Source organism: Colletes gigas, unplaced genomic scaffold (genome assembly GCF_013123115.1).
Source record: "Colletes gigas isolate AHSC1104 unplaced genomic scaffold, ASM1312311v1 Colletes_gigas_Sc00007, whole genome shotgun sequence".
NCBI lineage: Eukaryota > Metazoa > Arthropoda > Insecta > Hymenoptera > Colletidae > Colletes > Colletes gigas.
Window position 1 is genome coordinate 2,636,967 of NW_025106636.1, and position 12,296 is coordinate 2,649,262.

At 47.5% G+C, this 12,296-nt stretch overlaps 1 protein-coding gene across 2 annotated transcripts in view; it reads right to left on the bottom strand.

Annotated features, from left to right (window-relative positions):
• Window positions 1–715: 715 nt before the first annotated feature.
• The window catches only part of LOC122396584 (protein tincar), a 60,994-nt gene continuing 49,413 nt past the window's right edge, over window positions 716–12,296 (bottom strand). Inside the window, exons 8-15 of one of the 2 annotated variants that reach the window (XM_043395120.1) lie at window positions 8,300–9,112; window positions 8,051–8,229; window positions 7,790–7,989; window positions 7,212–7,714; window positions 6,879–7,074; window positions 5,790–5,940; window positions 5,426–5,476; window positions 716–4,230 (exon numbers count right to left, since the gene is read on the bottom strand). In XM_043395120.1, the coding sequence (XP_043251055.1) occupies window positions 3,091–4,230; window positions 5,426–5,476; window positions 5,790–5,940; window positions 6,879–7,074; window positions 7,212–7,714; window positions 7,790–7,989; window positions 8,051–8,229; window positions 8,300–9,112 (3,233 nt within the window). In that variant the 3' untranslated portion in view covers window positions 716–3,090. The remainder of the gene's footprint in view (window positions 4,231–5,425; window positions 5,477–5,789; window positions 5,941–6,878; window positions 7,075–7,211; window positions 7,715–7,789; window positions 7,990–8,050; window positions 8,230–8,299; window positions 9,113–12,296) is intronic. The other variant, XM_043395122.1, reaches the window with a different exon arrangement.

Below are 12,296 nucleotides of genomic sequence, written 5' to 3' on the forward strand. Positions count from 1 at the left end.
GGACACACAGCCTTTGAAAAGCGTCAACGTCTACGTCGCTCGATATACGCTATAGTATTTGAAATTTCTCGCGAATGCTTTAAACTCTTCGATACAAATTTTTGTATCGATGGTCTCCGTTCGTTTCAGTCTCGCAAAAAGTGCATACAAAATACGTGGAATTACGATTGAAATTCCTATTCGATTACGTATAAAAAAGACACCTGTACATCCGGTTTGCTCGATGTTCGCAGCTAATTCGCAATCTTGATTCCATCTTCGTTTGCAAACTATCTCACGAAACGCATTCATCGGCGCGAAACTTTTGCTTTTACGCGCCGTGTATCAGCAATCTTATAATTTGTCCGTTCGAAACTGTTGGAAGATATTTAAAAATAACTAATGATATTACCTTTTTCTCGTATTTTATATTATTGAGCAGCGTTTTCGTTTGAATTTTGCGTTTATCTTTAGAGGCTACTGCTATGCAAAATCATAAGAAAAGTCTTCTAATTAGTCGAACAAAGAAAGCGTGCATCTGTGTTTACCCTTCATCTACGAGTGCAATATTGTTGGATGACCAACACGACCAGACAAACACCACTCCGTCACCAAACATTACCCATCCAAAACATCCTAGTCCAGATTTCTAATCCTTACTCATCCTGAACCTCGTACGACGTAATAGTTGTACGAGTTTTCTTCTCTTAAATAAAGTGTTGGAATCCAACAATATTGTGCCGTGTTAATTCTGCTACTCAGTGCATTTAGTCGTTTGTAAAGATCGTTCATAAAAATACTATCATCTTGCTTGAAAAATGTCAGCGATTTATCGACGCGTCGCGTTCAAATGTTTATCAATAACATCGTAGTGTACGCGTCGAACAATTTTTCTTATTATCACCGTTCTATCAGGAAGAAACGTTGTTTCTTTGTTTTCAAAGTGTAAAGTAGACAAGTGCGTGTTCTGAAGTTTGGGGGTATCGGTAACGAGCAAAGACGTTTTAATCGTTTCGCGGTTACGATTATTTCTGCGCGTACTAGATGCTTTAGATCGGTTTAAACGGGCTTCTTGCTGGCCATCGGTGTTTATTACCGTCGCGACGGCTCGGTCCTTTTCTCCGTTCGATTATCACGAGAATCGCTTATCGCTTCCAGGGTGGAACAGACTCGACGATCGCCACTTGTCGTTAACACCGCGAACAGACTGCGCGGAGGTCGCAGTCACGAGGCGCGTAATGTAAACGCGTTCTATAGAAAATGTATGTATGTCGCGATCAGGCTCTATCGCAAACTGGGCCCACCAGCTAGGCCCGCCGCTCGCTTACAGAGATTCGATAAACACGCGTGTCTCCGTAATCAATTCGTTTCGCGATAATGATCATTTAACCGTATACTCTCGGCGTTAAAAATATTAAGTAATTCTTGTTAACGTAGACGCTAAACTCTCCAAACGGATGTGGCGTTTTAAAATGAAATCGAAACGATCTTCTCGTTCTCTGATCGAGCCTGGTCGCGACGCATGCTCGCGAGGTCAGAGGTATCTGCCGTCTCGCGCGTCTTCGACGAGAGTTATATAGTCGCGAAAGGAAAGCAAATGTATATTTCAACTAGTGTAGGAAGCGTTTAAACGCATCGATACCCGCGAATGATCGCGAGTGCAACGAACGCTTCTTGAACGTTTAAATTCGCGAAAGGACGAAATAACATGGCAGTCGATGAAACAAGTAAATATATGTGTATAACAGAGATCCATAGATCCTCGCAATTAGTGGCAGTAATCGTTCCCTTAACCTTCCCTAAATGGCCCGCCACGTGCTGACCTCATCCAACGTTCGTTATATCGAGCCGTTTCAACGTTTATAGATCGGTCGCTGGTTTCGATCGATCTCGATACATCCAACCGGTATAAATATTCTCTTTATTTGCTCGACGCACGTTCGTTTCGATTCAAACTGTAAAGATCGACACGATAGCTTCAAGAGTCAACGTATTCTTTCGGTAATCTTGTATTATCTACTTAACGTATGGATAATCGGAAGACGGAAACATAACTTACGAAATTTTTAGCAACAATTTTATTTACAAAACAAAACGGGAAAGAAAAGAAAAATAAATGTATAAATAGACGAAGAAGTAATGTAAAGAAAGAGAAAAAAAAAAAAAGAAAATGAAAGACACAGTAGTTGATCGAGATCGAGACTCGAGATAGAAAATATTAAGATGGAGAGAAAGAGAATTGAAAATATTATACGTGACAGCACGTGCGAGATGCGTCTTACCCGATCGTTAATTATATAGGCAGAATACCCGAGTATAATGAGGGGTATTCGCAAAGAAAGAAACGGTACACCACCGGTCGTGTGCCGTTCTCGATTGTTACGTAGGAACCACCGATCCGAGTAATTCCTATTAGTAAGCCGCGAGAAATCAAGTCAAGTAGCTACTACAACGTCTCGCTATACTCGCTTCGTTCTTTAAATTCGGTCGCGAGCGTATCTTTTTTGCCTGCCATCGCCGCGAACAACATGTTCGTTTCGCGCGGTTCGCTCTCGACTCGGAAAGATCTGATCGTCGATACATCGATTCGCGATCGGTACAGTATACGTGTTAAAATAAATGCAGCCTGTTTACGTGCGAAACAGGGACAGGAGAGTTATCTTTCACCGTTCCTAATCGGAGAGTAAAGTCTTTGGGGAGAGAGAAAAGATTTCGCCCCGAAAAATCGATCACGATTAGCAGTACGAGCATCGGACCGCGAGATATGTTTAATTTCGAAACGTGTACGTCTGTGTATGCACGAAGACGGTCGATGGAAAAATGTTTTTACTTTCACGGAAGCATCGAGGTACCGTTGATATGGAAGTTGGAAAAAGTGTCGTCTCGATGGACGATGTTTGTATTAAAAATAGAATTTATACGCGTCGGTGGGAGGTTCTTCTCTTGGATGGGGATCAGAAAAGTATGATATGTAGCGTCGCTTGTTACACTCAAACGATCGAAAATACGAAATAATCGTTGGGAGCGTAAATCTTTTCTTTCTCTGGTAGGAAGTGCCCGATCTTTCGAAGGAGTTTGTTCCGCGCGAAACGAAGGCATGGGGCGAGACGCTTAATGGGGTAAACACGTGTCGGAGTCGCCGCTGCTGGCCATGGAAAAGTTGGCCGAGTCGCGATCGGTTTGTCTGATCTGAGCGGCCACCGAGAGTTTCCCGTTAGTTTGGGGCTGTTGGGGGAAAGTATGATGGCCCGGAAGAGCCCAGGGCTGCGTGTGCAGCTGCACCGGTGGGAACCTCTTCACGAAGGGATTGTTCGGGGGTACTGGGTGCAGAAGCCTGACGCCGTTGTGATGGGATGGCAGAGTGGTGTGGGCGGGAACCGTCGCGTGTCCGTGGGGCGGATGCGCGACGAAAGTGTGCCTGGGCACGGAGCCACAGCTTCCCGTCGATCCGCTCATGTGGTTGCCAGCCATGCTGTGGGAGGCATGGGGCAACGGCATGGTCGAGCAATGTGGATAGGTAACGGCGGGTTGTGTGGGATAGTGGGGCAGGGTGGCGGACGAGGCGTGAACGCGAATGTCGTTGCTTTCCGTGAAGGACGTCATCCTCATGTTGGTGGAACGACCGAACGGCTCCTCGTTGGGATTCAACGGTTCCGTCAGCTTGGTTCTCGAGAGCTTGCGACGTATCACGACGGTCGCTTCGTTTGGGTTTTCCAGGATAACGGCTGGACAGCCGGGACCGGAGCCAGAGCCAGACCCGGACCCGGAGCTCGAACCGACGATCGCGTCGACGTTCGCGTTACCGGTACCGTTCGCGTTCACGATCAGCGGTACGTGGTTCACGTACTGCGGCGAGGAGAAGGATTGGCTGGTGCTAGGACGACTGGTCGGCGGCGAGAAAGTACCGGAAGTTGCCGTCGGTGGTTGCATGCCACGTTGAAGAGAACAACTGCGCCACTGTTCGCGCGGTTCTTCGCCGGGCCGCGGTTCCCCGGTCAAATCGTCCACGCTGGTCGCGCGACGCTGGCAGCTACCGTTGCTCGCGTTGCTCGCGTTACTGTGCACACCGCTCGAGGAGGTCTCGCTATGGCTGCTGGTGTTGCTGTGACCCGTCACCGAACCGGCTCCGCTGCTTCCACCCACTGCCTCCAAAGGCGGCGAATTGGAGGAATCCGAGCGGGGCGTCAGCTCGTCGTGGGGCATACCCGAGTCCGCACGGCGCAAGCAGCGCGGCGTTTGTCCTCCGATCGTCTGAAACGAACCGAACACGTCGACGTATCGTCGATATATTAATGGGAACACCGCTCTCGTTTCCTATCCTATCGTACGGAGATCCAGAGGAATTACAACGATATACATACATAATGGATACGGCGATAGCGTTCATCACGTAACGATCGACGGAAACTCCTTCTCGAATCAATCGCTCTCGATCTCCCTACGTTGCGCAAACATTTTCATTCGGTTCGATTTATACTATTTACGGACAATAAACACACCTATTTACAACGATCAAGACTACGAACGGTATCGGTGTTAAGCGAAGGGTGAGCAAACAATGACCATCGCCGGTCAAAGGAACCGTTATCATATCCTATTCGAATTAATCGACGTGTATCACGGTTTGCTCACCCATGGATTAAACACGGTGAACACGTTAAGACTTTTAGTACCTGGGTGTCAGTGGTTAGTGGCGCCGTGATAACTTCGGTGGTCGGTGCACAAGTTGGAGTCGGAGGTGGCAGTGGAAGTGGCTCCGAGTTAGGATCGGACAGAGGATCGGGGGTTAAGAGGGGCGAGGGGTCACCCTCCGAGGGTTGTAGATCGCGATTCGCACTCGCATAGTAAGTCACTTGGTCGTCGTTCACGCACTCGAGCAGCTGTTGAAATTGTTGCAAATTGTTGACGATTAATCCAAGTTCGCAATGCGACGCGCTTTGCGTTCGGTTAACAGGGATTTTTTACGTCTAACGAGAAAAGTAGGAAAAATGAAACGGTAAGAGAGAGAAGACGGTGGAAAGCGAAAGAAACGTACGTAGGAGATTTGTGCGCGGAGGAAGCGAAGATGGTTGTAGTTTGCGACTTTCGTATCGTTCGATCGACGATTATTTTCACAGTAAGTATATTGGCAGCTCCAACGTTTCTATAGAAAAAAAAAAAAAGAGAAAGAGACACGAGTGCGAAAAATCTATCGTATTCGAACGTCGACGTGCTGCTCCGTGGTTGCAAATTCTATCGTCCGAATATTAGCTTAAAATTATCGTCGGTTGGTCTCGCAACGGAGAAAGAAGAATTGATAGAGAGTAGGACGGCAAAATCGGCGCTCTACGCTAATCTTGTTAATAAAAAAAATCAAACGACACGCACGAGCGATTAATACGCGTGTTAATGTTCGTTACTTGGAAGCGCAGGTACGAAAAGACAAACACATTTTTGTACGTCTTACGTCTCCAAATTTAGGTATACCGTCCCTACGGGATATCAGCCATCTTCCCCACTGTTAAAGCAAAACAGAACTAAATTAAAAGCCGATAAAGAGAATGGGTCCGACACGAATAACTTATCTTTGGGGACTAATTCGATATAGCTGCATGCTGCGATTTATAAAACCGATGCACTCGCGCTTTAACCCTTTCGGCGCGCGAGACTACGAGGATGCAAAGTGCGTGGCAAGCGTGTGGAAAGATTCGGTCGCGCTCTCGTTTCTTTCTGTCGGTATTCACCGACTCACGATCGAAAGGGTTAAACGAAATACTTGATTTCGATTCGTGACGGAGTCAGCCGTGAAAAGGATAGAAGGAATCGAGTACCTTGTTCTCCTCGGACGTTGAATCGTCGGCGGGATCCAGAGACGTTATCAACGGTAATTCCCGTAGCGTGGCGTAATCTCCGTCATCCTCAGGCCCGCCCTGGTCACCGGCACCGGGACCGCCACCGCCTCGTCTGGCTTTTCCCTTATTACTGAAACACAGACGCGCCAAACGTACGATGCATTGAATGCATTTGTCGGACCGACGTATCCAGCGACTACTAACGAGGGTAAGAGGGATGGTTTCCCAACGTCGATTGTTCGCAAATAATGCGAATCGTTCGATCGAGCCGAACGGCTCGTCGTTGCCGAAGCCAATCAGCGTAGGAAAAGAAAAGCGATATCGATCGGATTAAATAGTTTTAGTACGATCGGTATGTATGTCTTATCGAGTGGTTAGCGAAACGGAAAATTACACAGGCACGAGCAAGGGAAAGTGGCTAATTACCAGCCGACAACGTCACCGGTCGCAATACGCAACCGTTAACTCTTTGCGGTTCGATTCCCGGCAATTTTTCCTGAAATTTAACCGCTGCCGGCGCAATTACAACGACCGCGGCTCGTCGTATTTCCTCCAGAATTGCCATTTTATTCCGAAAGCGAGACAGAGACAGAGACAGACATAGAAAGAGAGGGAGAACACAGAGAAAGGAAGAGAGAGAACCTCAAAGAGTCGACGGAGTTTTGTCGACGATACTTTTTTTTTTACGACGCACACATATGTAGATCAGGAGTAGATACAACGTGGGGGAACATTGAAAAATCTATAAGAGATTATCGACACGCCCGCTACGAGGATAAATATCGAGAGCCGAGGGTAAATACACACCGATCGCAACGATACTAGCACGTAGCGGTGGAAGCGTAGAGTTCCCAAGCGGATCGGAAGGCGAAAGTAAACAATAATCGCACGTACTGCGATTATCGGATCGAAGCGAAAGTGTATGCGTGTGCGTGTGGACAAGAAACCAGTTCGATCGGCGCGTTTAGGGTAATCGAGTTTGTAGGCAGGAAAGAAAAGCAAAGGGCACGGGCACGGGCACAGCGAGATGTACTGAAAGACACCAAGAGGAGGGAGGAGGGTAGTTACCGCGAGCCTGACGTACTAGGCAGGTCGTTAAAGGTGACCTTGGGCTTCAGTTTCTTGTTCAGCCAGCTCTTATCGGTCGTCGGTGCGCCATTGGCGTCGCTCGTCGACTGAGTAGGCGACGGCCGTAATTTCGGCCTCAACCAGTAGATCTGTTCGTCGTCGGCCGTCGATTCGCCATCCGCGGCATCTGCGTTTCCTGTACGCGTGTCAATAAATAAACGTACGAAAAATACATCTGGTCTAGGTCCAGTCAACGATTATTCGTTTCAAAAATAAGACGGAAGAAACCGAACGGCACAAATGATTCTGTATACCTGTGAAATCGAGAAATACCTTGGGAGCGTGCTTTCCTTTCGATGGCCGCCTTTTGTATCACGCTCATGATGGCCTTTTTCGGCGAGGCGTCGGAGATGGTGTAAGTTCTACCGTTCCCGACGACCAATAGCGGAGCACTGATGCCGTCCTCGTCGTCCCTGGCCGACACTAGATCAACGTCGGTCACGAGCTTTACCGATCTCGCCGACCTGACCGTCGCACGACCGATCGTCACTCTCAGTTTGAACGTCCAGCGTTGCTTTATCGTGAGGCAGATCCATAGCAGCAGCCAAAGAAAAAGATGAAGAACGGTGGCGACGATGCAGGCCAAGATCGCGCCGTCCAAGCTGGCCCGATACACCACGCTGTAGTCGTAGAGCAACGGTGCGCTGCAGATCGCGATCGCCAAAAAGACGCACAGGGCGGTGCAATGGATAAAGTATACCCAACCGTTCCCCTCGCGATTCTCTTTCGACAAGATCACCCGACGCTCGCGTTCCTGGTTCAGGAACGCCGTGAATCTGTACAGTTACAAAACGATTCGTCACGTTCTACGTTCGTTCGGATCACTCTCGCGATCGGGAAATGTTTCTTACCTGCCGTAAGCGTAAAAGTACATCACCATGCTGGAGCAAAGCACCAGAAGAGAGGAGAGAGCAAACAAAACGAGAGTCACGTGTGGATTCAATAAGAAATACGAATCTCCGAAAATGGTCGATATGGTGCTGGTACTGGATACCGCTCGATACTGTTGCCGAAGAACAGGCAATACTTTCAAGGGACCTACCACCTGAATCTGTGAACATCGTAGACGATCGTGTAACGAGCAAATCGTTGTTTGGTCGAGAACGACTCACCTTGTAGAGAACGGACATTCCAACGAAAGCTAACAAGCTTTGTGCAACGTTCAGAACCAACTGGACGCTAAAGATCGTGCCGAGAGCTTTGTTGCACGACCAGAACACTGCAGGATACCTCACGGAGTAGACTCCAAGAGCAACAGCGTAATTCAAGTATTCCAGAGTAATGGGTCCGGCTGCAAAAAAGAATGACAAAATTTTCATACAACAGGATTCTCGCAAAAATTCCAATTCCAGCATTCTTACCGGTTTCGAATTCGAGATCCAGCTGTTCCGGATGATCCAAATCGGCCAGACTGTTCATCGTCAACGACATACTCTGCGCCGTTAGATTTCCTCCGGTAGCGATTCTAGCCGGTCTGATCGTCGTCGAAGTTCTTCCCAGACTTTTCGTCTTCGATCTGCTCTTGGAATTATTTCTGACGATCGTTTTCGAGGTCGTCCGCTTGGAGGTGATGCCGTATTTGCTCGTGGTACCCTTGATAATTCTGGTCGACGTAGTCGTCGGTGCGATCGTCGACGTAAAAGCGGTTGGTGCGGTCGATTCTGTGATCGTTACCACCGTCGGTGTCGTCGTCGTCGTCGCCGTCGTCGTCGTCGTTGATCCCGCGGTCGGGGTCGGGGTCGGGGTCGTAGTCGTAGATTTGATCGTTGTCGTTGCAATGGTTTTCGCCGATGTTTTACGGGTGCCTTGCATCGCGGAGGTTGTAGCCTTGCTGGTGGTCGCGATCGAAGCTGCGTTTGAGTTCAAAATTCGCGCGATGGATGGAGGTAGGCCGGTACTCGTAAAACGAAACTGGTTGACAAACTTGTTGACGGTATCTCGGGTGCGCGACTCGACGACGTCATCGACGATACCGGACAATTCTGGCGTGGTAGTCGCGATGATATCGTTGACAGCTTCGCCGCTTTCCTCGTCGGGCGTTAAAGTAACGAAAGGTTGAGGAGTTATGATACCGGTCAGAACGCTAAGGTTCACGTTCGGATTCAAGAAGCTAGACACAACCAGTCGATCGCGTTGAATCATTACCCAATCCAGGTCCGTGCGCCATATCGCTTCTGTAAAGCAGGAAATTCGCCTTTAGTCGTCGATCAGCCGATAATCGATCGGTTGAATAAACGATAAGCCGCGATGTTATCCCATCTTCCGTGTTGCAATCGAATTATCGATAATTCGAGGCAAACTATTGCGCGGTGGATCTAACAGACGAATACGATTAACCCGACTAATCTGTATATCGCGTTCGGTTCGACGGTTCCTGAAACGTATAAGTATAGACTATTGTTGCTGTCTATCCGATACGCGCGAACCTAGAAATCTACGAATGCACTTGTTTCGCTTCAACTTTCCCGGATAGGACGTAATTACATTTACAGGATTAACCTTTTCCTATCTCGTTTCTTCCCGCGGTTTCGTACTTTTAATCCGGATTCCGGACGGGGATAGATCGCGCCAGAAGGGAAAGCTGCGGAAGGAAGAAAAAATTCGAAAATCCCTTGGCTTTAAGTCGGATTAGCCAGCTTCCCGTCGTGTCCTATCGTTTCCTACCGATACCGTCCTAATAGAACAGTTTCTTTCGTATAATCGACGCGATTATAAATATTTCATTAAATTTCATCCTCTGTCCGTCGGCGAAGAAAAACTACTAAAAATTTGATTCCAAAGTCGAAAACTTCTTCTTCTCTTTTCCTTTTTGTTCGTCGCGGAGCGTCTGCTCCGACAGAGATAAATATACCGTCGAGCCGTATGCGAGCAGACCGAGGGAAATTGACCGAGACGGCAAAGTCTCGTTCAAGTTCACGAATGCGGGAGTGGTTGACTGTTGACGGAAACCAACTATCCCCGTTAGCTGGCTCCGACCAAACCTTACCTTGGCGCCACCCATTCTGGTATCCTTCTTTCCAACCCTCGACTCGACTCGACTCGACTCGACTCGGTGGGTCGTGACAATGACCTTTGGTGCAGGTGACGCTACCCCGGGCAACGTATTTTCACAAAAGAGCCACTTGGCATTTTGCGCGTCCCGACTGGTAATACGTCGAACCGATATACGCGTAGACGCCTGTACGAGCAGCGCGCAATCACCCACGCTCGGCGACGCCTACGCAAATCGGATTACAACCCATACGGTACGCGATGGCTACGATTACTATTTACGCTTTTCAGGGTAATCGGACCGCTTGACCGGTCGGTCGCTCTTCTGTTCGACGGTGGTTATTTTCACACGAGCGAAAATCTACCGCGACGATGAGGTCCGAGCTGGATTTGTCCAAGTTAACCGCCGTAATTTTATGCAAACCAATTAGGATTTAATTCGATCAAGGCCGTAGTCCGTAGAATCGAGTCGTCGGAGAACGGAGCAGCGCAATCAAGCCTGCGTGCCGCGTTGCAACGCAAACAAAATCAACCGAGGCGTGGCGCAAACGAGGGCACAAACAGCAAAGGAGCATCCAAGTTACAAAATTGAGCGAAAAATTTTCGAAAATTGTCTTTCCTGGTCCTTCATAGTATAGACACATTGTCTTGTTATACATATACAGGGTGTTCAATGGGAGATTCAAGATAAGACGAAAATCAAGGATACTAAGTTCTAGAAACATTTCTGGCCAGAAATTAGATTAAAAAGAATAAATAGCCCGGTACGAGGAACGAATATACGACGGAAAGATGAAATTGAAAGAGTCACACGAGGGGTTCTTTTCTTCTTGCTACTTTCGTCGTCTTTGCGTCAATCTAGAAATGTACTTTTCTCTTTCGCTAACCGAATTACAGACGCGCGCTGCACCCTCTATTTAAATGTTCTTATTAAATGCGGTATTCCAAGCAATTTCGTTGCAAAAAGAATGCTGGATTTTCCTTACGCGTACACACGTTGTGCCTTGAATCGTGATAAATATTAGACTCGCTGGGAACAAACGCGATTCGAGGGAAGAGAATGGTCGCTGGCTGGTGTTTGGTCAAATTAAGCGCGAATTAATTTAACGAAAGGAACGAGATGGATGGAAATCGGGGCGAGATCTAACTTTGAACTCGGTTGAGCGATTCGAGATGGAAGGATTCCACGAACGGCGAATCCTGCAGCAAACTGTATGCACACACCTGCCCGATCAATACACGAACCAGAACGTAGTCAGGACAAAGTTGCCCTGTTACATCCCGACCGCCCGTTTCTCCATGCGCGAATCGTTCTACTCTGGCTATTATGCGCTTCGAAACAGAAACGATGCCGATTAAACTCCAACGTTTCGTGGAAATGTTTTTCCTCTTTGTCCGTAACGCGTGTACGCGATCGAACAACGAACCATTAAACGGACAAAATGTCTATCCTATAGATAATATTTTCTCGAGAACTTGAATTCTGCTTCGCCCGTAGATTCGCAGGACGAATAGGCAATTTAGTCGAAAGTCTTTCATTCTACGCAGAGCAAAGGAAACCGTCTTCTAATTATTTACGCTTCGACGTCGAGACAGTTGCGCCCAAAGAGAGACGAGTCGAAAAGCTACGAAATTTTCCGCTACTTTTAACTTTCGAGAAATCCACTCGTTAGCGAGTGTTCAACAGGTATAACGAAGCGAACTTTGCGAATGATCTCGACTCGAGCGATCGATTACCGCGACAGGAAAAGAGAAACTGGTGTACACGTTGTACAGGTTGGTCGTTAAAAACGTTGTAACGTTAAGACGATGCAAGATGGGTCTTACGATTCCAACCAGATGCAAAGGAAAATGTTTACCTTCTATTTCAATATTGCAAACAACTTTACCGGTCGTGTAAACGTTCAGCGAGATGTTTCCTCGGTCTCGTTAGGCTGTGAGAATTTTTTCAAAGGTGACCCGCTTCGAAAGAAAAGTCTCGGAGCTTTTGCGAAGAAATAAACTTAATAAATTAAGTCGCCACCTTTTAATTGAGAATACGATTCTTTGTACGATGATATTTTATTTGAAATTCTTCATTCGGTACTAAATTGTACGAAAATTAATTGGAAATGGCAACTCGATCTTTTACGCGGTTATTATTACACGTTAAATCTTTTTACCTCGAAAGAACGTCCAAAACGGTTTTGAAAGCAATTTCGTGTCGTGCTCACGGCACTCGAAACATTCAGACTCACGGACGTTGCCGATACGCGTGCATGTACTCGGTCTGTACGACCAGGCGTTGACCTATACTACTGACTGGCAGAAAAATACCGAAACGCGAGGCCGAATGTTCTTTTCTTCGCTTCCTAGTTTTTCTTTTTT